This window comes from Helianthus annuus, chromosome 2 (genome assembly GCF_002127325.2).
Source record: "Helianthus annuus cultivar XRQ/B chromosome 2, HanXRQr2.0-SUNRISE, whole genome shotgun sequence".
Lineage (NCBI taxonomy): Eukaryota > Viridiplantae > Streptophyta > Magnoliopsida > Asterales > Asteraceae > Helianthus > Helianthus annuus.
In genome coordinates, this window is record NC_035434.2 from 55411791 (window position 1) to 55439159 (window position 27369).

Below are 27369 nucleotides of genomic sequence, written 5' to 3' on the forward strand. Positions count from 1 at the left end.
CCTCATCCATTTACTTTTAGGGGCCAAAATGGTTAGAAAAAAGTACGTTGAGGCCAAAAGGGTTAGAAAAAAAGACGTTGGGGACTCAAATGTTAAAAGATTCCTTTTGGGGCTAAAGGGTAAAACTGATAAACACAGTGGCCAAAATCGTAATTTACTCTATAAATTAATATAATGTAAATGATTTATTTATTTTATTAAACTAAAGTAGTTAATGGTAGAACTTATTTAAAAAATGTTTATAAGGGGTAAACAAAAACATTAATAAATGTTTATTGGTTCTATACTTTTATTTTCGTGTTCAACTCTCAACTCAAATACGGTATTCTATGTTTACGTGACATTTATAAGAACCATTACCGCAATCACCTCATCTATCATATATCGACTATATCCGTTAGTTTTCTTAAAGATATAATTTTTTATTAGATTCATTCAACCCGTGTAATAAACGAGGTTTTTTTAAAGATCTAATGTTTTTATTATTTACTATACAAAATTACATTTATGCAACTTGTGTATACACCAGGTTTTTAAAAATATAACTTTTTTTTTATTATGTGGTATATAAAATTAGATTTATTCAATCCATATAATACACAGGGTTTATAAAGATATAACAAAATATAACTTTTTATTGACTGGTATATAAAATTACATGTGCTCAACCCATACAATACATGAGGTTCTTTAATATATAAAATTACATTTATTCAACCCATTTAATAAACAAGATTTTTAAATATATATTGTTTTATTATTTGGTATATAAAATTGCATTTATTCAACCCGTGTAATAAACAAGGTTTTAAAGATATATTTTTTATTATTTGATATATAAAATTACATTTATTTAACCCGTGTATTACACGGGGTTCTAACCTAGTGAACTATATAGGATACGTGATCATGTAATCGTATCATAATATTTTTAATCATTATTTATTGAACTCTTTTTATAGAGTAAAGTGCACGGATAATCCCTGTGGTTTTGTAAAATAACACCTATAGTTCTCAACTTTTGGAAATTACACCGGTGCTCCCTGTTGTTTGACAGTTTGTTACTCGGATAGTCCCTAGAGTGGATGAATGTTAGTTTTCTTAGTTAAATGGTAAAATAACAAAACTACCCTTCCTATTAAATATATAATAACTTAAAAATTAAAAGAAATATATATCTTTTTATTAGTTATTTAATCAAGTAACCCCACCCCCAATATAAACCCTCACCAATTAAAGCTTTCAAGTTGGAGTTTTCGGATCCGTTCATCATCACCACGATATCGTCTCCGGTCACCGCTACACCTTCATCCTCCATAACCACCATCGCACCTCCGATTGCTTTCGAATTCTGTTTTTGAGTTGACGATCATCATCACCGCACCTCTGTCAGCTTATCATCACAAACACCTCACACTATCATCATCATCTCCATCACGAGCCATCATCGTACCACCGTTAACAACTACACCACCACCAGCCTCTGCCGTAACAGCGAAACACCACCCGAAATTGCTTCATCTTCTTCGTATTTCCTCTACTTCACCATTGTCATCTCATGTCACCCTTCTCTTCATCATCTCTGTCGTACCACAACCATCCTTCCACCGTCGCTATTCACCCTAACCACCGTTGTTCCCCATCGTTCACCATCATCATCTTCACAACAACCACCCAAACCTGCAACCTCCTTCGTTACCGTCACACCACCAACATGCATCACACTAAGATCGGTGAAGCGGAGTGGTTGAAAATCCTAGGCATCAGATCCGATTTGATCCAGGTGTGACTGGAGATCGTAGATTTCTACGGCGAGTGGATTGTCTTCGAAATCATGGCGGTGGTAGTGGTGGTGGGAGGTGGTGGCGGCTGTGGTTTAGAGAGAGGGAGAGTAGAAAGAGAGAGTGTAGAAAGGGGGTGGGTTAACAGATATCATATTTGTTCGAGATTTGTGTATTGTCTGGCACACTTGATTAAATAAATAATAAAAATATATGTAATTTTTTTGTTTAAGTTTACTATATTTAATAGTAAGGGTAGTTTCTCATTTCACATCCACTTAACTGAGAAAACTAACCCCCATCCATTTCAGGGACTATCCGAGTAACAAACTATCAAACCACAGGGAGCACCGGTATAATTTCCACAAGTTAGGAACTATAGATGTTATTTTACAAAACCACAGAGACTATCCGTGCATTTTACTCCTTTTTATACAAGATTAAACAATATATATGTGGCCCGCGACATGTATCTCATGGCTAATAAGTGATTTGTTCATGATATAATAGGGGCGTCCCGGAGGGGTGTGAGGTGGGCGACGGCTTAGGGCCCAAACCCTCCGGGGGGCCTCATTTTTTATAATAAAGTTACGTTATAGAACTTAAAATATATAAGTACTGAATTGGAATATGACAAAATAATACTTATGGTTTGGTGGTTCTCATGTCAATTTATTAGTAAATATGTATTGGGTTCTAATCTTGATAGCTTCATTTTTAGTTGATTTTTTTTCTTTGTGTTTGTTACCTATGCATTAAATGCAAATGATATTAATTGACTACTTTTGTGTTACATTAAATCAAAATGGAAATCGTAGTTATTTCTCAAATCTAGTTTAAAAATGTTTATTATTTATGTTAATTTCTTAAAACATTATTCAATCTACAATTAGTTTTGTGTGTTCTATTTTTTTATGAAAAAAGTCTTATTTTTTTTTTTCTCTTTCAAATATGTGTACTTTCTAAATAAATTTGTATAGGCTACGATGGTTTTACATGATCGTAAATAACGATTTTTAAAGTTACGACGTAACTATTTCACATTTTCTTAGTTTACCCTTACAACGTGTTTTCTTTCTACGTTTCGTTGTCCAAATGCGCATGTGATTTGCTTTTTATATACGTTTCTACGTAAAAAAGCAGCCCGTCGCAACATGCGGGTGATTCCACAAATTTTTAATTCAGTTCATATATTTAAAACTTTTTTGTATATTCTTTTTAAGAAGTTTATATTTTAGGGACCCGTATTTTATCTTCGCACAGGGTCTGCATATTTTCGAAGATATAACTACACATATTAAGGAAATTATTATTTTAATATATATTTTTTCTATTGTTAATTCAAGTATTATACTTTCAGTAGAATCCTAACAAAAGTTAACAATAGTAATCAGATAGTAGTGTAAAAATATATACGGTAACTAAAATTAATAAATATGTGAAAGAAAAGTAATATTAGAATAAATGTTACTATTAACATGTTTAGTGAATGTGAATCGTAACCAAGATTTATGTACATGTGAAATATGCTTGATAAGATATATATGTGATGAAGATCAACAAGCAATCAAAATGTGACATTGAAGTTGTGTTGGATGCAAGTCAAGTCATGGATGTCTACCTCCTCAATCTTACAAGTGAAATGCATGGCCTATAGCCATTCCAATTTTACATGCTTTTAATGATCATGTGACATACACACGAAAGATATGTGATTGGTTTTATTAATTGTTAGGATTTTGCTTTAAAATGAAGCTAAAAATTCCAGCCAAACAAGTGTGATTTGATTCAAACACTCAAATAATTTCTTCTCACTAGATCTAGAGAAAAAGACAAGTCCAAACAACATTTTCTGAATAGAGACAAACGGAGCTAAAGTGGTTCTAATTGTTACGGATCATATAAATTCTTGTTATTGGTTGAGATATGTGTATTATTTTTTATTTTTTGTTATTGGTTTATGTGTATTATTTTTGATTTTTTGTTATTGGTTGAGACATATGTATTAACGGGACAACTTCTTAACCCCCTTCCAGCCCAGTTGGTTCCCAAGTGGTTGGTTAGGCCGGTTTCTCCTTGGAGGTCACCGGTTCGACTCTCGGCTGCGGCGTATTGGGGGGGGGGGGGGGGCGTCCCAATGATGGATCGTTTACTACCGAGGCATGGTTTGATCCGGAGGGTAACTCAGTTTTACCCAGCTGTTACCCAGCGAGTCTCTCGTGTGGGGGCAGTATGGTTTCCAGGCGAAGGTCAGTCAGAGCGGTAGCCGGCGCCCGATAGAATATCGCGTCTGAGAATGCTGGGCTGACGGGTAACCGTCCTTGACGGGGACCCGATGACCAATGGTCCATGTACATATTGAAAGTCACCCTTCAAAAAAACGGGACAACTTCTTGTATTTCTAGTTTCTATTTATTTCTATCAAAAAGTGATTTATTTAAAACAAATATATTGTTGAGTTCTAATTTCTATTTATTGGATGTTTCTCCCGTCTTTTTAAAACTTCCACATCTTCGGGTTTTCTTGGAACCTTTATGAGTTCTTCTATTTGTTTTTACCTTCAACCGGATCGTATTGCGTATCCGGAATAACAAAGTCGGGAGAAAGCAGTGGCGTTTGACTCATGTTAAGGTCTAACCCCATGTCGTACTTGTCGTCTTGATCGAAGTTAACAACCTGTCTGTAAGAACTCTCATGTAAGGACCTTCAAAAATGTCCCTAAACAACCCATAAATGAAAACCCGGACCCTTGAAACCATACTGTGCATGAAAGTCAATAAAATGTGAAACATGGGTTTCAGGCGGGCCGCGTAAGGGTTAGCTTAACCTTACGCGGGCCGCGTCAATGTGAGGTTTGACCGAATAAGCATCCGGGACCACGTGTTGACTACCTGGTGACCCTACTCGTGACCCATGCAACCTATACGTAGACTGGGCGGCCACGCGGGCCGCGTAAACCCTTATTAAAATCTTACGCGGGCCGCGTAAGGCACAAAGTCAGGCTATAAATAGACTATGTATGGGGCTTCATTCTGTTGTCGAAAACTTTCAATCAAAACGAATTCTCACTGTTAGAAATTATAATTTCATAATAGCGAGGTGCTGCTACGATACCGGGTATTAACTCGATCGTTGCTACGATTCAATGTCCGATCGATTGAAACTATCCGATGAATGTTTAAGTGCTGCTCAAATTAGGGTTTATACTTTGTCATTTGTCATAAATTCGATGGATGTTTAAGTATTGCACTTTGTCATTCGTCGTGAAGGTTTAATCTCATGAGTTATCGTAAATGCTGTATTAGTTACTGACCTAGTTTGTGTGCATTGTTATTTAAATTAGGTTATCAGGCTAATCAGTAGGATAAACTCTGCCCGCATAAATCTGCAATGTGAGTCATTCTCTTTTTACCAAACTTGCTTTCAAAATCATGTTTGTTTTCAAAGTTATAATTACGGGGATTAAGTCTTTGTAGTCTTCCATTACAGCCGATATGTGGGGTTTTGTATACATTACTTGATAACCGTCACCATTGGACAACGGGTTAGCCAAGGGGTGATATGACCATAGTCACAGACACCATTGGACAACAAGATAGCCAATAGGTGGTCGAGTGACAAATACCATGGGTAGATGGTTGATATATATAAACATTGTAATCGCTCTTAATACTGTAAATTATAACAATACGTAATTTTAGACAAAAAGAATGATTCACCAGTATTTCCCTGCTGACAAAACCTTTTTCAAACATGTTTCAGGTGATCTGTTGTGATCCAGGAAAAGTGCCGTGAAACACTACAAGCTTAAAGGAAGTGGCTCAATATAAATAAAGAAACATGTTTTGTAAAAATAAGGATTTCCCAGTAAAATCACTTTATTGTAAATTACGGGGTTTATCCCGAATCTATACTATGTAATAAAAGAGACCAATAAAGGGACACTTGTCATTATTCTAGGCATTTTTCAATTATATATAATTATTATTTAATTTAAATTATTAAATATTAATTAAATTAATATAAATCTTATCAACTCTAAATCATTGACATAAACAAATACTTAATATTAGTATTTTCTTTCTTATCTAAAAATTACATTAATCCAAACCATTTTCAACTATAGATAATTATTATTTAATTTAAATTATGAAACAATTTAACCACTGGATTTATATTAATTAAGGTGTGGTTGACGACTTAATATCATTGAGAAAAATAGATAATATTATTAAAACTTCCGTTATTCACTAATAGATAATATTATTAAAACTTCCGTTATTCACTACTCTGTAATTTGATTTAAAAATGACCCGGTTCACATAAGTTGGCTTGGCCAAAATCCTTTTTAATATCTAACAATTAAAACTTTCATTATTCAATATTTTGTAATTTGATTTACAAACTGAGTTAAATGACCATTATCTAGGCCAAAATCATTTAATATCTATTTTATATAATAAGCGATATAGTTATATCTTTAAAATACCCCGTATATTACACAAAATAATAACATGTACGCTCGACAAGATATGTATTTAAATGATAAATAAATACTTAATATTAGTATTTTCTTTCTTATCTAAAAATTACATTATCCAAACCATCTTCAATTATAGATAATTATTATTTAATTTAAATTATTAAATATTAATTAAATTAGTATAATCTTATCAACTCTAAATCAATGGCATAGTCTTATCTAAAAAAAAACATTATATCACTTAACACTAGATAAACATGCATATTATTTACTGTTAATATTATTATTGTTTAATATGAGAAATTATTTTAAACAACTTCTTTTTAAAATATTTTTTTATTGTTTGGTATATAAAATTACATTTATTCAGCCTGTACAATACACGAGGTTCTTAAAGATATAATTTTTTTATTATTTAATATATAAAATTATATTTACTCAACAAGTGTAATAAATGAGGTTTTTAAAAATATATTGTTTGTTTATTTTGTATATAAAATTACATTTATTAAACCCGTGTAATACACGGGGTTCTAACCTAGTTATGAAATAAAATAAACGGGCATTTCAAAGTTTTAAAAAGATCCTGTTTAAAATCTTCCGCTATCACATCAATTAAATACCACGGGTTCCTGTCCTGTGGCTCCTGACCGGGTCAAACCGGGGCTGGGGCCGTGACATCTCACGCCACAAATCGGGATTCATTGTTTTTTTAATAAAAGGATGAAAAATATGAGTGTTTTTAAAGATTATGTATGGAGAGAAAGAGTGAATATTTTTTAAAAGATTAAAAGGGTTTAAATAGGTTAAAATATTAAAAATCAATTTTTAACCCGTTAACTGCTAGTGTGGCCTTCCCCATGCCCCAACGGTCATATGTCTCTCACTACCATACTCACGAGTCATCGCTTGCAGCCCCGATAGCGGTACACTGTTGCGGTTCGTAAGCCAGCTAGGCATCGATGTGGCTAGCGGCTCCACAACGTTCAGTCTAGGTGGTGATGAACTACTAATCAAGTCTCACACAAAGTAGGGATATGAGGATGAAAAGGGAATGATCACCATTGTTGACTTTTTTATGAGTTAAATATAGTTTCATCATTTTTTTTTTTGTAAAATAACTTTTTAATACAATTTTATTTAGAAAATATTATATCATAAAATAAATAGCTTTATTATCTTTAATTTAAGTATAGTATTGTTATTTGAAGATGTTACGTGAATATGTAACTTAATACGTGATTATATAACCTGCTACGTTGATTTATGCATGAAGGGTTTGTTCACCGTAATTGTTCCAACTCCAAGTATTCAATAAGCAAATTTAAAGATGTTATTCAACTATTCAAACCACACGACTCAACAAAGAAGTTTAAATACAAGCTTTAGAAACTAAAATTATGCATTTGATAAGCCTATCATTATCAACTACTTATCACCCAAATACACCCAACAATATGGTTCCAAAGATATATTAGTAAGTATTATAGTCTCCAATTACAGCTTTTAATTCAAGGTTCCACTTATAATTTGTATTAAGCATGGTTTACAATAACTAATGTGAGACTTCTCAACTTCAATTATGCGAAGTTCATGAATTCCTAAAATCATTTTATTGAACTCAACTTTACATAGAACATATTCCTCACATTTTGTTCCATGATCAACAAGTCCTCAATACTTAAAAGATCATAAATGGAATCCACTTTAACCCAATACAAACATAAAGAACGAAAAGTTTAATTTACCCATATATTTTTATAGCACCTTTTATAACTTATAGATAAATTATTAAAACTAAAACAAATCTTTGGAATACTTAAAGACCATACCGAGTGGGCGTAGAAGCCTCTCCACACCAGGCACACCGGCCCGCGGATGGCGTGAAGGACGGCGTAGGGGAGGGGGTGGGAGATTTTCCACAGTGTTGATGGATTGTGGGGTGTGGTTGCAGGCTTTGATTGGTGGGTGTTGTTTAGGTTGGTTTAAATTGGTTGACTTTAATTTCTTTTTTTTAATAAAAATGCTACTTTCACGCCCCTCTCACTCCGTAAGTTTTTACCACGCCCCCTTGCTGGTGTAGCTGCCACATGGCCCTTAATGCCCCCTCCTCATGCCCTCCCACTCAATATAGTCTAATAGTTCGCCTAATAAATGCCAATGAGGTAGTGGTGGAGTGGTTGGGGAAAGAATTGGATTTCCTTGAGACCCAGGTTCGATTCTTACTCTCCTCAACATTTTATGTGGCATCCAGGTGAAGAGCGAATACGGATAGTGCAGGTTCGACTTGGATGGGAGGCGAGGTTTAACCGATTATTCCAGACTATTGGTAAGTAGACGGGCAACAAGCTGCGCCACTACCCCCTTCTGAATAGCAAACCCTACCATGCTAAATACAAAATTCTGCCCCTCAACATGTGCGGTGTTACTGCTTACCACCTGCTGAATTCGCTTGAGGAACCGCACCACATCAGGGGCGAGAGCGCCAAAGGTATCGAAAGAGAACATGACAAACACGTGTTGATTCTTAAGTTAAATGGAATTTGTTCGTGTTAACCTGCTAATATTGTAGGCTATAACCCCGATTCTCTTCCGTTTAAATATCTGGGATTAAAAGTGGGGGCGAACATGAATCGTATAAGTAACTGGAAGCCGGTGTACGACATCTTCGAGTCTAGGCTTGCTCTATGGAAGTCGTCGCTCCTGTCTATTGGAGGGAGAATTACTCTGATACGCTCTGTCCTCCAGAGTATCCCTACCTATTTCTTCTCTCTCTACAAAGCGCCCGTTAAAGTGATTAAGGACCTTGAAGGGTTAATCAAAAAAATTTTATGGGGTGGTTCGGCCGAAATTAAAAGGACCCATTGGGTGGCTTGGGATAAAGTGGCGTCTCCCAAGAAATGTGGGGGTTTGGGTATTAGTAAACTTAGTAACTTTAATGTCGCCCTTTTTATGTAAATGGGGTTGGAGATATAAACGTGAAAAAGAAAACCTGTGGGTCAAGACGATCGACGCTATTCATTCCGACGGATCGAAGTGGTCCTTTCTCCCGGTCAAGAATTCCTTCGGTGGTGTTTGGCACAGTATTGTTTCGGTTATTAACAAGCCTTTTTTAGGTGATACTCGTCTTCGGAAGTTTTTAGGGGCTCGGTGGGTAAAGGTGATGGTATTTTATTTTGGCTCGACCCGTGGCTGTAACACCTCGTAAAATTTTGTCCAATAATGTATCGACACGTGTCATGAGCTTTAAACATGTAAAAGATTACGTATGAAGGACTAAAGTTGACAACCAAGGGAAGTACGCGAATGAAAGGGTTCAAAGTGTCAACAATGGATAAATATACTTTACAATAACCCTACACGATGTTTATACCCTTAAACGAATGAATTATGGATCATATGAAGCTAATTGTGGAAGAAAGTGAGAGATTACAAACTACAGGGGTTAAATGTGTCAACATGTTTAAAGTATACCTCTAAGTGACCTTTTAGCAAACCCGAAGCTTTGTAACGATTAATTACGCTCACTAGAATACGTGATAAAAATTTCATAAGGTTTCGATAAAGTATGAGAAAGTTATGATAACATTCGTATACGAGGGTTTAAAAGCGTCAACGCTGAAATTTAAGGCTTTTCGGGTGATCACAAAGTTAACCAAGGACTTAACCAAGTTTGTTTATAACTTAGGGTCCTTAGAAATCAAGTTGGAAGGTTAAAAGTGCAAAATAATAAGTTAAAACCACTATTTAAGGTCCAGGGGTCAAATCTGCCAAGTGTTGAAACTTGTTTGGCTGGTTACCCACATGCTGGCGTTGCGCCACCAGCATCCCCCTCTGCTGTCGTGCGACGCGACGGTCTGACCTGATCAGAATTCATGCATACCTGCGAGTACAGCCAGTTCCACCGCCTTTGAAGCCTTGTATTCGAAATCAGGGACTGCACCAGTGGTTTTTCATGCATAGGGGGGCACTTGGACTCATCTGGGATCATCTATAGACTTGTTTGGCACCATCTTGTTGCATTTAAACTCCTATATAAGAACTCCAAGGTTGCTACATTTTGACACCCACTTGAAAACTCTCACAACTCAACTTCTGGAGATTCCTGGAGCTCAAGCACACTTCCTAGGGATTCTTAGTCGTGCATAGGACCTCAGTAAGTGTCCTTAACATTCCTTAATTCAGTTTTACTTAGTTAATTAGCCAAAAGTCAAACCATCGTAATTAAGGTTTGACTTCGTGATTATTCACAATTTGTTCAGTCAAATCTCGAATTGAAAGTACCTATGAGTTGGTAATTATGTGGGTAATAAACCCTTAAAAGGGCACCCTCTGATTCCCACTCTAACTAGGTCAATTGTCGGGTCAAAGCTAATTATAAAAAGTCAACAGAAAGCTTATTTTCGCATAAACGCATAATTAACAATGTAGAAGCCATGCAACCTGTTTTATCACTCATATAACTTGGTAATTAATGTAAGAACATGTCTAAACATGTTCACCCCGACAATTTTCAGTTTATGCTCGGTTCGGAACCGAAAATCGCAAAAGTAGACTTTTGCTTTGACTTTCAGTTCTGACCCATTTGAGCATAGTTTAGAAATGCCTTAGAGCTTATTTAGGACCAGGTTTCATGTTAGTATAACCCTCTGTGATTATACAACTTGGTTCATTAGTTATCCGATTCACATGCATGTTTCCGTTAAATGCTTATATGTTGACTATTATGCCCATATGACCTTAAAACGTGATTTTTGAAAGTGTAAAAGAATAGAAGCCTTAGTTACTAATTTATAAACTTGTACCTAAAATTTGACATCAGTTTGAGGTCTAGATTAGGAGTTATGCTCATTAGCGTAATTAGAAAGCTTTTTAGTAATTAAACGGCGTAATTAGCATAAAGCCTATCTAAACCCAATTTTTAATACCAAACTTTTTACCTACTGATATAAAATAATATTTTGGGCTTTTTGAAGATTTTTATTTATTTTTAGGCTGAGCACAACATAGGGTTCTAAGCTTAACTTGGTAGTTGTCGGTTTTGCCCTTTTAGGCTATAAAATGAGTTTTACAAATCCTTTTGATACCAAACCTTTTTCTACTGATCCAATATGATAAATAAAATATTTTGAACCTTCTGGAATAATAAAAATATCAGCTTTTCTTATAAAACCCGGAAATCGCTTAAAACCGTCTTTTTACGCGTTTTAAACGCATAGTATGTATTAAAACTATATTAGATATATAAGACTTGATACCTACTGATATTTTAAGTAAATTTTTATACTTTAACAGTAAGCAAAAGTTTTAAACTTAGATTTCCAGATTTGACCTTTAAACCTTAGGTAAAATTACCAAAATGCCCTTTCGGTGCATAGTTTGGTTATAAATGATAAATTTCACATATAGGTAGTACCCTACTGATATAACTTATTAAATTAGGTATTTTTACTGATTATATCAGACCTGAAACTCAGATTTATATTTAAACTCTTTTATAACCTTTTAAATGACCAAAATACCCCTACGGGGCATAATTTGAGTTTAAATCCGTTTTGGGCATAATACGAGATATCTTACTGATATCACAACATATTTAAGGCATATTAACTTAGGAAACCTGTATATGACTCTTATGGTTACCCGTTATGCATTTTTCGCGTTCGGTTCGGTTTATGTAACTAGTTTGCATAAATTGACCGAAACGGGTCAAACCTTATCATTTTTGTCTCAAAATCCAGAATGTGTTTAGTTTACCCATATTACTCAAGTCTCCAGACTTGTTAGGTCTAAATCATATTCTATTCCGGTCCTCGGTTAATCGTGCGTTTGAACCGTATCTTCCTTTAAAACTAACCGGTCTAAGTTTAGGCTTAATTAAAGACCCGTTAGGAATCTTATAGGTTATTAAAAACCTTCGTTCCAGATTAGGAGACCCGGTAAAAGCTACTTGCACTTACTGTTTGTGAATTGTACTTGCTCAGGTAAATACTCTTAACTTATTTTCCCTATACGGGCTTGGGATACGGTATTATAATAATACCGCTTGGTCGGGTATGTAGTCATTTAAATCGGATTGTGATTAATGTATTTACATAACTCGTTTTATTCTGTATTATTTGGTGTATGGCCTTTGGGGGTTAAATGACCATGTCCCGGATATCCTTGGCATCATTCAAAGAAATGACCACGACCTAAGCACGGGGTGTAGGCATACACCTTACAGTTGCATTATGTAAAAACTGGTAATCCACTTAAAGGAATCAACCTTGTGGGCATTTATACCTGTGGCGTGTCAGTTAATATTGTCCGGCTCTTCTACCCGGCCCTGACGGACGACAAATAAGTAAATCTGTATACAAGATTATTTTTAATAATTGTCCCAATTTATAAAATATTTTTGTGCCTTGTGCATTCAAATCAATTTTCTTAAACCTTTTCAAAATGAGCCAGTTAAGTGTATTTACCAGTGTAAACTGACGTATTTTCCCAAAAAGGCTAAGTGCAGGTACTAATTGAAATAGGCTGGCCTCTCCTTAGCATCAATAAGAGTCTTGCAAGCTTGGATGCATTTTAAGTCTGATGAACTATGTTTCCTGTTTATTTTGATCCGCCTGTGGATCCTTTACAGTCCGGTTGTAATACTTTGATATTACTTTATATTCGGTTTGTAATGTGATTTATCTTTTGCTTCCGCTGTGCATTTAAAATTGTGTTGTTTGACTATGATGATATCAACTACGTCACGATACTCCCCACCGGTAATACGTGGAAATATCGGGGTGTGACAGTGGCTGAGAGACGTTCCCCTCAAAGATGTGTATCCCAAGATGTTTGCGTTGGAAATTGTCAAAACTTGTTCGGTTCGTGATCGAGTTCTTGGAGATTAGCTTTGGAAACATGACCCGGATTTTATGGATGAAGTCACTGAATTGAATGCTCTTACCTTGGACCTCTCTTCGGTCACCTTGAATAATAGTCCTGACTCGTGGAAGTGGCTGGGTGATAGCTCGGGAGTGTTTTCCGTCAGCTCTGTGAGGAGGTTAATGGAGAAAAGTGCTCATCATGGCAGTAACTTCGTTTTGGAATGGTGCAAATGGATCCCGATCAAGTGCGATGTTTTCGTTTGGAGAGCGGAGATGGGTAGAATTCCCACTGTGGATGCGCTTCGTAGAAGGGGAATTACCGTTGGTGATGGTCTATGCTCTTTATGTCGGTCCGGGGAGGAGAGTGCGGATCATTTGTTTATCTCGTGTGTTGTTGCTTCGACTCTTTGGCAGAAAGTTAGTCATTGGTGCCGAATTCCTCCTATCTTCGCGTTCTCGATTCGAGAACTGCTGGAGCTTCATAAAACTGGGAATTTCAAGGCTGGGGAGAAGTTCGCGTTGCAAGGCATCATCCGAGTGGGCTGCCGGTGTCTCTGGTTAGCGAGGAACAACGCCATTTTTTCGGATAAGGAGGTCAAGGTGGATTCGATCTTTACTGAAGTTAAATCTTTGGGGTTTTTGTGGTTTAAACATATAATCAGGAGCAATCCTATTTCTTGGTCGGATTGGTGTAAATATGTAAATTATGTAAGTTGTTTTGTTTCCTGGCTCGGTCTTCGGACTTGGGTGTTCTTTAATGAAGTTTTCCTTTCAAAAAAAAACCCTGCTAATGAACATAGGTAATTATTGGGTTTGTGTTGTGTTTAAAATCTTAAGATATTTAAATTCATATAATCTCTTCATTAAGATTCGACACAAACCCCCGTACACGACACACATTGCACCCTAATTTATTCCAATCTTCCGGTTGGCATGTTTATAAACAATTCCAATTAATTATTCAGAAGCAACGTAAACGTGTTTACATTTAAAATGGTTCTATATACATTACATATTGACATATTTTATTTTAAAACATATACTAGATTATAACCCCGTGTATTACACGGGTTAAATAAATAAATTTTATATACTAAATAATAAAACATTATCTTTTTAAAAGCCTCATTTATTGCACGGGTTGAAGAAATGTAATTTTATATATTAAATAATAAAATAAATTATATCTATAAGAACCATATATATTGTACGGGTTGAATAAATGTAATATTATATACCAAATAATAAAAAAATTATATCTTTAAAACCATCGTATTACACGGGTTGAATAAATGTAATATTGTTTACCAAATAATAAAAAAAGTTATATTTTTAAAAACCCCCGTGTATTACATGAGTTGAATAAATATGATTTTATATACCAAATAATAAAAAAAATATATTTAAAAAAACTAACGGATTATTTTATATTTAAAGTAGGATAAGATTGAATGTTAATCTGAACTAACGGATTTTTTTTATATTTAAAGTAGGATAAGATTGAATATTAATCTTTATTTATTTAGTTAATATAAGATTGAAAAACCATATGATTGAATAGGTGGGAGGTTGTATGATGATAAATCGGTTAACTGTACTGAATGATAAAGATAATAGTGATTGTTGAACAAATTAATTAATCGAATTTAACAGAAACATTTGTGATGTTAGGTGGATTTTTTTTTTAATTATTTGAAAGTTAATATCAACTTTGGAATTCGTATGAATTCTTATTAGATTTGATTAAATATTATTGATAATAAAAATTTGTATTAGATTAGATTTTAGATTTGATTAAATATATATATATATATATTTTTTTGAACGGTCAACAAACTCAATCCCGGGCACTCTTGGGGCACCCACTGGACAAACGGAGTACTCCGAGAGTAACCCGAGTCCACCACCAATTTCGAGGAAAACCCGATAACCCACCCGGCCGTAGGCACGACAGTAAAATTACCGGTAAAACCCGTTTGTCTCAAGGATCCAACCCAAGTTTCTCTGGGTCTTCTATCATTGCCCACCAGTGCCTCACTCTGCACCAAGTGGGAGTCGAACCTGCATCTCTCAAGAGAAATGCAAGTCCTCCACCACTTGATCTAGGGATAATAATAAAAATTTGTATTAATTTAGATTAAATATTATTATTATTAGTATTATTAATAATTTTAATCAATTAAATGAGAGAATGACAAGTGTTCTAAATCAGGTTTCTTTTATTATATAGTATAGATATAAATTTAAATGTTTATGATTTATCTTTAAAATACTGTAACATTTGATTAACTACGTAAGCTATTGAAACGATTAGTTAATAATTATCTCTCATACTTTTCATATGAAAATTTGTTTAATTTAGATTAAATATTATTATTATTATTATTATTATTAATTTTAATCAATTAAATGAGAGAATGACAAGTGTCCCAAATCAAGTTTCTTTTATTATATAGTATATAGATTTATGTTTACCAAATTTCAAAAATAATTGTTTAAAGCATATAATTTTATAATAAAGTATTTATTTATTTTTTCAAATTTCATTTTCAAACATGTAATTTAGATAACTAGGTTTTCCCCCACGCTACGCGGCAGGAATTTGACGTTTTTTTATGTGGTATGCGACATGACTTGATCGTTATCGGCTTAACTCATTGGAAACCATAAAAGCGAATATCGATACCGAGATTTTCCCCGGCACTACACGGCGGGAGTATGATCGGTTTTCTCTCGTGTTATGCGACGTAACTTTGGACATTATCGGCTCGAATCATCGGAAAACTATAAGTGTGAGGATCAATAAAAGTGAATATTGATATTGGTCCCGATAATACCAATTAATAAAAATAAATTTAGGTTTTTCCCATCGCGCTATGCGGCAGAGGTTTGATCGTTTTTCCCCCATACTACGCGACGTAAGTTTGGTGGCTATCAGCTCTACTCATTGGATACCATAACAAAGATTGATAAAAGCGAATATAAATATTGGTTCCGAAAAAAAAGCTACTAAAAGTCAAAAACCACACACAAAAAAAAAAAGAATAGTGTTCCTAAGACCTTTCATTATTAGTTATATGTATAAATTATTTCCGCATTGTATAGGCTTTACAAGTGAAAAGCATAAAGTTTTTTGGTAAAGTAAGACTACATAGAGTCATGGGCAATGGTATGAGGGCAAAGCTCTGCCATATAAGCACCACATAGAAAGTGGAGGCTTTTCCCTTCACATAAAAAAAGGAAAGCAATGGTGTTGTGAGCAAAGGGTAACGACAAAAACTCAAATCAGGCATGTTGAATGCTTGGTCAAAGGGGCAACGTCGTGTAGAATCCCACAATGGGAAGAGGCAATGCCTCAAAAAGATGGTGGCAGGGTGGAATGGAGGGACTTGTCCTCCCTTCTCAACACCCCCATTCTGTATGGTCTAACGTTTATTCTTCAATAGGTTAAAACCTCTTTCTTACACAAGTGAAATAAGTTTTTTTAAGTTATAATAACTAGGATTGCGACCCGCCGCAATGCGGCGGGGATACTTTAGTTATAATTAAGTCGATCAAGGACCAGCACGTTATGTTAAACCTGACAAACGGAGAAAAATAGACGATATAAAAACGTTCACCCACACACGCATGCTACGTCGTGTTAACTCGCAAAATTTAGAACGAAATGTAAAAACGTTAAACCAAAGACGCACTTTGCGATGTGTTACGTCACAAAATTTAGAACCAAGCATAAAGCAAAAAAATTGCAGAAAATGAAAACTATAAACGATCAAAGTTGAAAATAAAAAGTTATGAGGATAGATTGCAAAAGATAAAAAGTTTTGGGTTAAAAGTAAAAAAAAAACAAATAGTTTTGGGTTAAAAGTAATTTATGAAATACTTTTGGGTGAAAAGTTAAAAAAAATCAATTTTTTTTAGAAAACCCCCAAAGCCAACGTTATGACAACCACATGCATAACCATTTTTCTTTGAAACCTCACAAAGCACACCCCGTGTTGCGGCGGGGCGTAAAACGGTGTCAAATAGTACTAATGTCACACAACCGTCATCGACCACCAACACTGACTCGACCTAGGATATGCGTGTTGCGACGAACCTGTCAAACATGGAAAAATAGAGGTAAAAACATTGAACCACAGATGTACATTGCGTCGTATTAACTCGAAAAAATTAGACCTATACGTAAAACGAAAATTTGCGAAAGATAAAAAGTATAAGTGATAAAAGTTGTGAAGTTAAATTGCAAATAATGAAAAGTTTTGGGTTAAAGTTAAAAAAACAAATTATGTAGGGTTAAAATTGAAAAAAGGTAAAAACTTTGAGTTAAAATTAAAAAATCAAGTTTTTTTGGAAATACTCCCAAAGCACAAATTACAACTCATGATTGCACAAAACACTTGCAAACTTATATATGGAATAATATATCATATGTTTCTCAAGTAGGTATATTTCTCAAGTACGGTTTATAAAAATTTAAAGAACATGTTTTTTTTTGTAATCATATTATTTACCAAATTAACGAAAATCATTATTATGCAATAGGATAAATAGGATAGAGATGAAGTAAATCAAAATCTAGATTTCACGAAGTTGGCACGTGACATCCAATATTTAATAGGAGAGAGAAGTCGGAAAACCAACTGTTAGATGGCCTACAAAGTTGACACGTGTTCTCCATTATTTTTATTTATTAAATATAGAAGAAGAAGATATCATATTCATGAGGGTTATTGGATTTTAATAATCACAAGTTTCATCTATTGATCTATTGACTGAGATTAATTTCAACTAATGAAATGTTTAAAGACAGTCGTAACTTGGAACGTAGTTTCCTCCAACAATCCCATAGTTGTAACCCTGGTGAAAATTTCGAACTTTCAAAAACTTTTTCTTTTGGAAGTATTTCGTTAACCAATATTCAAACAGAATCAGTTTAACGTAACGTACATTCTGAGACAAGGATATAAGTTACACATACCCTAAATACCATTTATATAACTTGGATATTAAGTTTGAGGGGTTAGAAATAGCAAAAATACGATATTACAAGTCCAGGGGCCAAATCTGTCAAAAACCAAACTTTATTTCTGCAAAGGGCTTACAAACCGTAAGGCCAAAGCCCATACGGTCCGTAAGGGACCCCCAGTGGCAGAATTTTTGCTTGGCCTCCAAGTCCAATTGACCATGCTCATTTCTTGACACCTAGCTCGTTATTGCCACCTTCCTTCTGGTTCTAACACTAGGGCTGGCAATTGGGTACCTGTTAAGACACGATTAGACCTGTTTGACTGAAAAATACACCTTTTGACTTTTTTAATTTTTAAAATAATTAAAATTACAATGTTAGGATCTATCATTTATTCTTCTTTGTACATAAAACATAAAACTGTTTTATAAACATGAGGTAGAAAGTAGTTAAACGAGTCGTAATCATGTTTGAAACTTATGCTGTGCACGCCGTCAGAAACCTGTTAAACCTGTTAAGACACGATTTGCCAGCACTATCTAACACCTCAGTAGGCACTTGTGATCAGCCTAGAACATATGGCAACACTTGGCAACATCCGATTGTTATGGGTGGAATTTTGAACCTATATCCTGATAATATATCATGACTTTATGTTTCTAATCTGCAACCGGATACCGAACCAGGATATTGGTAACATCCTTGCAGAAGTATCTTGTTCGTTACTAATGGTTTGTTTGTATACTTCAGTTGCAAGGGACCAACGTTAACAGGGACCAGGTCTACCTGAAGACTCGCTCAAAGTGGTTGAAAGGTGAACATTAATAGCGGATGAAGAGGTCTACAATGGTCACAAGGGGATATTCCCCGTATCCCGGAATTATAGGATATTCAGTTAGAATTTAAAAACTATATAAAAGGATGCCGAATCATTAGAACAACACATGTAATCTCGTACACACACTGATTACTTGCTATATTCACGACCATTCACTCACATCTCACAATCATTGTAACACTTAAAGCTGATCCGTGCATTATCTTGAAGCTGTATCCTGGCATTTCAATCAATAAGAAGAACAAAGGCAGCTTGCAGTTGTCAGCAGCTCCTGAGGTCTTGTGTGCCGGCGATCTAGATAGATCAAGGGGTTTCCTCGCTTTCCTCGTACATCCTGTGTCAATCTTTACTTTTATTGTTCATTACTTGATAATTGATATAGTTTGATATCTTGAAACTATATCCTGAAACTGTTTTCTTTATTAATCAACTTAATACATTTTAGCAAATCTCTATAGCACCCTACCTCACAAACTAAATTTGATCACTTAATTGCTTCGATAATTTTTGACCAAAACAATTTGGCGCCTAGCGTGGGGCAAGTGGTGTTATTTCTATTCAAAACTTTGTTAAAATCATTAATCGGTTTTTTGTTCTCAAAACTTTTTACAAACCTGTTTTCAATGGACTCGCAATCAAACTTGAGCTCTTCTTCAATGCCTACTTCCACCTCTGCTGCGACTGGTTCATTGCCTCTTCCACATCCACAAGTTCAAACTTCCCAAAGGAGAAATGAAAGCCAAACACCTCGAGACGCTTCTGATGCTCAGAATGTTTCTGGATCTGGAGTTTCAGGACGAACTCCTGTCTTTGCTTCTAATGATGAGATTTTGTCTTTGTTTGGTAGCATACATGATCAAATGAAAAAGCAGCAGGAAACCAACCAGGTTATAATGAAGGAGATACAACTCTTGAAGTCAAACTCCAAGAAACCTGCTGAGGATGCAGCTACTCCTATACAGCCCAGGATGTTGAACTTTAGCTCGGCAGCATTCACCGAAGATAATCAAGGCAACATGATACCGAGTCATTAACGGCTTTTACGTGTCCTTTCCTTGGTCCAACCCCATTTTTCCATGCACCCACTTTTGCAATTCAACCTTGCATGTTATTTTATATCTTTATAGTTTTCTTTTAGTTTGTTTACTGAGTTTGTGTAGCTTACGCTAGTGGATGGTTGTTTACATCATGACCACGTATTTATCTTATGTTTAGTTATGCTTGTAAGCCTTTATAAAGGGCTTGAGTTTTATGAGTAAAAAAAAGTCAACGAAATGATGAATTAGTCTTCGAATCTTACTCTAAAATTCTTCAAGTTCTTGTGTTATTTCTTTGGACCCTTTGAGTAACGATTCAGTTCGTATCACTGAAGTGGGCAATTTGACTAGTGAACCGGTAGAGTGGCCGATTCAATTAGTAATAGAAATGAAACTTAGATGAACAATAAGTTGGTGTGAAGAAGTCTTGAGCAAATTTTGTTTTACATAGGTCTTGTTGACTATTACATATAAGTATATAACCATTTTCTTATTACCATATAACATTTATTTTTTTGTTTTCAACATAATAATATATATTTAAAATCAGTTATACTATAATTTATTATATATATAAACATGAGAAGCCACATGTTTAAATCATTGTACATTTTAATATGAGTTAAAGTTAAATAAAAATTTAATAAGAGTAAACAAGAACTTTTGAAAAGGATGGTAGAATGGATATGGAATACTTGTAAAGACAGAAACATAAAGTTGCCCATAATGGAGGTTAAGAAGCCTTCCATAACCTTTCCAAGGTATCAAACACTTCTTATCTACCCCTAATTCCCATATCTCCATTTGTCACTACATTCATTCTCTTTCAATCACACCATGACAGACCAGCAGCGAACCGCCTTCCGTTTTCGGGTTCCGCGGTTGAGACCCTCCGTCCCACCTCCTCGCACCACTGCTGCCACCACCCGAACCTCTACAAGAAATCCACCCGTTCGGCCCCCAACCCAACCATCAACAACACAACCTACACCATCAACTCGGCCTCCGGGTACACCCCCTACTCCACCACCCGTTGTACCATCACCTGCACCACCACCACCACCACCCGTTGTACCATCGGCTGCACCACCACCACGACCCGTTGTACCATCGCCTGCACCACCACCACGACCCGTTGTACCATCAACATCATCATCACAACCACCACCACAAAAACCACCCGCAGCACTGCCAGTACCACAAGAACCAACATCATCATCATCATCACCACCACCACCACAAAAACCAACCGCATCACCACAAGTACCACAAAAACCACCCCCATCACCACAAAAACAACCTACATTATCACCACAACCACAAAAACAAACCGCATCACCACCACCACCACAAGAACCACTTGCATCACCACCACTGCCACAAAAACCACCTGCATCACCACCAACACCGTCTGTTGGATCTCTAGGCAATGTCTCGGCTCCACCACCAGTTGAACCATCACCATCACCACCACCACAAGATGAACCAGCCTCCATGGCACCTACATCAAAACAAGCTACACCACCTTCTTCACCATCTCACCCCGGTGTCTCAACTAAACCGCCATCCCCATCCACAACATTACAACCCACCTCTCAACCGTCATCTCCGCAGCATGTACACCCATCTGATAACCATCAAATAACATCCATGGAGCAATCAAGTGAGCATTCTGATTCAGAATCACATACACAACACAATCATCATGACAACCATGAAGCCAGTAGCACAACCAGCAATGTTCCAAACACACCCGAAACCAAACCAATGCTTTCACACCCACATGACATAATCCCAGTACCAGAATCTCCTAAAAACCGTAAACCAGACGGGCCACAAACCATGCATACAAACCTGCCAGATCAACTCTTTAACGAAAAACCCGCGATTATTACACTTGCAGGCGATAATAGAGGGACAACCATGCATATAGGTTCTGGTGCAACGAAACGAGAAAAGTCGATCCATATTCTCAGAAGGTATAAAGCCAACCCTGAAGAAAGCACAGACACTGTTACTGACGACGAAGAAGAAAAGGAGAATGATTCAAAACCCGATGAAAACGAAGAAAAATCTTCATACATCAACTGCAACATTCAGGGTATCAACAACTCGATGGTGTTCAATTGCTCGATTACAGAAAGGAGTCCTGGAGTTCATTTCGGGTCGTGTAACGAGAATGTGAAGAAACCGAAAAGGATGTATATAAAGTCAACTGATATGAAGAAACTCAAAGTCAACGGTATGCCGTCACAGAAGCAGACAGTTAGAAGGAGGTGTCTTAGAGGTCTGTTCATGGAGTCGAGCGAGTCTGACCCGAATGATCCACATACGCCTAGGCGTCATGGCTGCCGTTATGTTCCGGGAGATAAAAGTAACAAAGATGACAAAACGGATGTTGTTTGATTTAATTTGCAAAAAAAAAAAAAAAAAAAAAAAAAAACTGTAAAGAATAAGTATGATATTACATGTACCCATGTGTTTTCTTGCATACATTTGTTCTTTGAATTGAAAACATAACACGAAAGAAACTATTTACGACTCTTTAAAAGCATTTTAAATTCATGATAACACGCGGGTCACAGGAGCGTTTAACAAAGTTTTTTATTCACATGCTGGTTTCGTGTCAAAACTGCTTAAGCATATTGCAAATGCCTGAAAAGTAGACAACGGGTAGCGATAATCCATAGTAAATATATCTTTCCCGATTTTCCCAAACTGAAGAACCACATCATCTTGTTGACCTGTACTTTGATCATTTAACGGCGGGTCAACGGCCAGCTGGAAATTCTTGACAGATGCTACAGTAACACGCCCTTTGAAATTTAAACACCAACACTGCAGTTGCTCGTGCCACCTAGGCGCTTTGTTTTTCAAAACCAGTGCTTCTTTTCGGTTTGAAGCTGCGAAAAAATGTGAGAATTCGTCTGTAAATGTCGGTGGGGTAGGGGCGGTCCCGTCTGTTTGAACTGCAGAGGAAGGGATTGTGTTCATGGTGCATCGCATTCTTCTTGGTCCTTTGGTTCGTAGAAAATTAAGCTCGTACGATATGTTGACCACTTTAGATTTGACCGTTGGTAATACCCCACATGTTACCGTCTTTATGCCAAATTTAGAATTCGACGGGATTAGAGGGTCGAAAGGTGGTTGATCATCGTAAATGACAAACTTGGTGCCAAGAAAATTGGAACTGGTCATTAATAACATCAGTCGGTATGCAAAACGGAAGAAAAGTTTAAATGGGTCAAAATGAGTTCGGGTCAGAATGGGCAAGTTTTTAAACGGGTCAAAATAGATATTTTTCTCCATGTTCCTTCCATCTAGAAAATTAATGTATTAAATAAATTTATAAATTTTATATTATTCAAAAATTCAAAACTAACATAAAATATATTTTTTTTTGAATAAAACGATTTTAGGAGGTCATAAATTTTGAAGTACAAGGTAACTGGCCGCCAACCCATTTGATCCGTTAGAGGTAAAATATAACCCGAATCAACCCAATATTATATAAATGGGTTACATACTCATATTCGCGCCTCTATTTTAAAAAGAGAAATAAATGTAAAGATATTATAAAACAATAACCTTAATACTCCAACGTAAGTATTGCTAGCTCGCGAAAATTCATTAGCAGCTAAGGATATCAAAAAATCCGTCCCGGTGGCCTTTCTCACCTTCCTTGCGGCCAACAACAGCTTGCTTGCATCTCCAGCCAGCGCTGTAATTATCATAAACCGTCAATATCACTAGAGACAGCAAAATGAGTAGGGTTGGTAACGGGTCAAACAGGCCTGGTCAGTTGGGTTGACCCGGTAACACTCTTTTCTAAATTTCATTTTTTTTTCTTTAATAATGAATATAGTCATATACTAAATATCATAACAACAAAGCTATTACAATAGTAATCTAAATCTTTAATAAAATAATTTAGGAGATTGTCGACTTGGATACGTTAAAATATACACTTAACTTTCAGGCAAATTTCGACCCGTTCTCATTTTAGCTTCCTTTTATTTCCACGTATTTGACCCGTCTGAGATTAAATATTAACATAATCGGCCCATTCATAAGTAAACGGGTCGAAACTGCCAACTGTAATAATCACCTGGGCTCAAGCCTAGATACAATCTATACGTTGAAGCAGCCCGATCCCTCCTTATAAAGCATTGTATTGGTTCACCTCTTGGTCCGGGCTGAAGAATCAAACAAAAAACAATCAAATTTGATAGCATAATTAACTATTTTGTGTGTGGACTTTTAACTCTTTTAGTGGAGTAAATATGAAATACCTGTTTTAACGACACGGGAAAAGTGAGCAAGCCACATTGTTCCGGCGTTTTAACAACTTGTTTTATCGTAAGACGCCATAATCTGCAAACGGCTGCACAAGCAACCACGTCTCGTCTAGAGGGCCACGTAGTCTTACCCGCTTCAACTCGGTTAATAATATCAAGCAGCAGCTCAGGTGGCAGATTCTCCCATCCGCCAGTGTTGATCAAAGGTGGTGTCAACGTCGAAGAATCATAGTTCACAGGAGCAATATGCGATCGACCCCGTGAAAGCATGTTTTTCTTCTGAGTTCTGTTTCTTAACTTGTTTTCGGTTATACCCTCTTCTGTATCCCCTCCAACTAGGCATTTGAATGGCATTTTTAGATAATTCGCGCTTCTGAATTCGAAAGGGATAAAGTAAATAAAACCCCATATGGTAAACATTTTTTTTGAAACATCAAAATGTGAAAATGCTACCTTTGTGTATAGGCACAATGGATGCCTCTTGTATAACAAATCTGTATAAAATCAGTAAACATATACTGGTTTAGGCATTATAACAAACACATGGAGGGATTATTATGAGAAGATCTTGTTGAAGATATGACTATGATGAAAAAGAAGTGAATATATTCTTAATTCTTTTATGCAATGTATTGTGAAAGTAAGCAAATTTAAACTCATGCATAAACCCTACATGATTACATAACATGATGGAAGAATAAGCACAATGATTCTAGAACAAAAGCAAACCCCTTCCAAATTTCTCAACAAATTAAACAAATAAATATAGCTCCTTTTATTAACATGTTTAACATAATAATCCAAATAACATATAGGGGAGGGTTCAATTGAAAACCACGAATTAGAGTGAAAACTCGAAAACTAACTAAAAAAGCCTAAAAAACATACTAATTTTTTTTTTCAATTTTTATTAAAAATCGGTATTTTTTGTATATATATAAAAATAATTCCAAATTTTTTTTTTGTAGTGCAAATGTGCTATAATACACATGTGTAGTACACATATAATTCACATGTGCAGTACAATTTTTTTTTTTTGTGAAAAAAACTTTTTTATATATAAAAAGTGGCTAAAATTTGTAAAAAAAAAATTGTATGTTTTTATAGGTTTTTTTAGTTAGTTTTCGGGTTTTCACTCTAACTAGTGGTTTTTAATTGAACTTTCCCCATAACATAAAATGTGGCTGATAAAATCTAAACAACAACCTTACAAAATTACTCATAACAATAACAATAATCCTTTTTTTTACGTGTATAATAATCCAGATAACATAAAATGTGGCTAATAATATCAAAACAACAACCATATAAAAGTACTAATAATGATACTAGTTTTTTTACATGTATAATAATCCAAATAACATAAAATGCAATGCGTCTAATAAAAAAAAGCAACAAAAAATACAAAAGTACTAATAATGGTAACACTAAATCCTATTTACGTGTATAATAATCCAGAGAGTTAATTACTGTTTTCGTCACTGTGGTTTGTCAAAAATCACTATTTCAGTCCATTAGTTTAAAAATTGCGATTTCAGTCCTGTGGTTTCACTTTCGTAACAATTTCAATCCATTTATTCTGTTAAGTACAGGGACTGAAATGGTTACGAGATGGACTAAAATGGTTACGAAAGTAAAACAACAGGTAATGAAATCGCAATTTTTAAACTAATGGACTGAAATAGTAACTTTTGATAAAGCACAACGATGAAAACGGTAATTAACTCTAATCCAGATAACATAAAATGTGCCTTGATAGATCAAAACAACCATACAAAATTACTAATAATGAAACAAATTAATGGGAAAAACATGATTAATACCTGTTCATTGCATTTGGGTATGAAATTAATTATGGATCCAAAGTTGGTGAAGATGAACTTTATAAGTGAGGAGTAAAATGGATCACGTTTACATGTCTCCGTTAGTGCAACAAATCAGACAAGTTTCGATGGTGGATTTCTAGGAAAGATAAATAATAAGACTGAATTGAATTAATCTTGAAATCTGGTCTACCTTTTTTCTTCGGTTTCGAGTGTTGATTCTTTCGAGACGCATGGTTGTGACACGTATTGGCAACCGTATAGTGATGCCCATGACGACGGATCACGGCGACCAGACGCCACCAAATTTGTTAGCCTATGTGTATATGTGTAGTGGTGAGTGAAACAAAGTCTTTACTTTTGGGCATGAAGCGACACATAACCTCAAATCAGGCTCAAAGTTAAAAATGAGTGTAGCATTTAAATAAGATTCAAAAAAACTCATCAAAAATATTTCATTGGCCAAAAGTTTAACAATCTAGCGGTTTTTGGCCATGCCCAACAAAATTTTTTCGAAAAAACGCCGGTGCTGGGGCGTTTTTGGGCGTGAATTAGGACAAAAAACGCCTAATCCTCTTCCCACTACACATGGTCTAAAACTTTTTAGTCATTCTTTTAACAGAAGTCAGGTCATGGACTCTTGGTTACACATTTTTGTAATAGATTGGTGGGTTGTAAAAAAATGTTTGAATTGTCATAATCAGGTTAGTGGGTACCGTAGAAGTCGCTTGGTACCGTACTAGTACTGAAAGTATCAGAGTACTGGTACCGAAAGTGTTTGGTACCACGATAAGATACAGGTACGGTACGGTACGATATTCGAATGTAAAAAAAAGGCTATCAAAATGAAAATACCGATTCCGAAAAACGTAAAAAAGGGTACCAAATTGGTAATGAAATTTGACCGGTGTAGTACGGTTCCCAATTGGTATTTTTCGATAGCCAATACAAATTGCTCATCCCTAGGGTGGAGTTGTTTAATTAAACACGTATAAACCATGATGTAGCTGTCTAATGATATTATATTTGTCTAAGTTCTTGTAGACGCAAGATTATGTGGTATTTAGGTGTAAAAAATTGTTGTTCAAAAAATAAAAAATAAATATTTACAAAACATTTTTTGTTTACATCTGTTTATATATAAAGTTTCTTGTACATTTCATTTATCTATTTTCTTTGATAAATGAAATAATTGTATAAGAAAAGTTTATATACAAAACGGACTACACGAACCACTAGTGTGTGAAAAGTATTAGAATAACGCAAAGGGTTTA

At 35.3% G+C, this 27369-nt stretch overlaps 4 protein-coding genes across 5 annotated transcripts; 2 read left to right on the forward strand and 2 right to left on the reverse strand.

The window, feature by feature from the left end:
• The first annotated feature begins 13178 nt into the window (after positions 1 to 13178).
• LOC110890666 lies at positions 13179 to 16337 on the forward strand. Its single transcript, XM_022138290.1, has 2 exons — positions 13179 to 13730; positions 16236 to 16337. The coding sequence occupies exons 1-2, from the start codon at positions 13179 to 13181 to the stop codon at positions 16335 to 16337; spliced, it is 654 nt and encodes a 217-aa protein (XP_021993982.1).
• Positions 16338 to 20804: 4467 nt separating this feature from the next.
• Positions 20805 to 21470, reverse strand: LOC118484925 (ctenidin-1-like). Its single transcript, XM_035981037.1, has one exon. The coding sequence runs from the start codon at positions 21468 to 21470 to the stop codon at positions 20805 to 20807; it is 666 nt and encodes a 221-aa protein (XP_035836930.1).
• On the forward strand, positions 21469 to 22380 carry LOC110915884 (sporozoite surface protein 2-like). Its single transcript, XM_022160631.2, has one exon. The coding sequence runs from the start codon at positions 21469 to 21471 to the stop codon at positions 22378 to 22380; it is 912 nt and encodes a 303-aa protein (XP_022016323.2).
• A 40-nt stretch (positions 22381 to 22420) lies between these two features.
• LOC110915892 (tubby-like F-box protein 5) lies at positions 22421 to 26426 on the reverse strand. 2 transcript variants are annotated; one of them, XM_022160648.2, is made up of 6 exons: positions 26096 to 26426; positions 24726 to 24766; positions 24267 to 24645; positions 24083 to 24170; positions 23563 to 23695; positions 22421 to 23164 (listed from the first exon to the last, which is right to left on the reverse strand). In XM_022160648.2, the coding sequence occupies exons 3-6, from the start codon at positions 24624 to 24626 to the stop codon at positions 22579 to 22581; spliced, it is 1167 nt and encodes a 388-aa protein (XP_022016340.1). In that variant the 5' UTR covers positions 24627 to 24645; positions 24726 to 24766; positions 26096 to 26426; the 3' UTR covers positions 22421 to 22578. The 2 variants fall into 2 exon arrangements, with proteins under 2 accessions (XP_022016340.1, XP_035843084.1); XM_035987191.1 differs by lacking the exons at positions 24726 to 24766; positions 26096 to 26426 and having other exon boundaries at positions 24267 to 24711.
• Between the last annotated feature and the right edge of the window lie 943 nt (positions 26427 to 27369).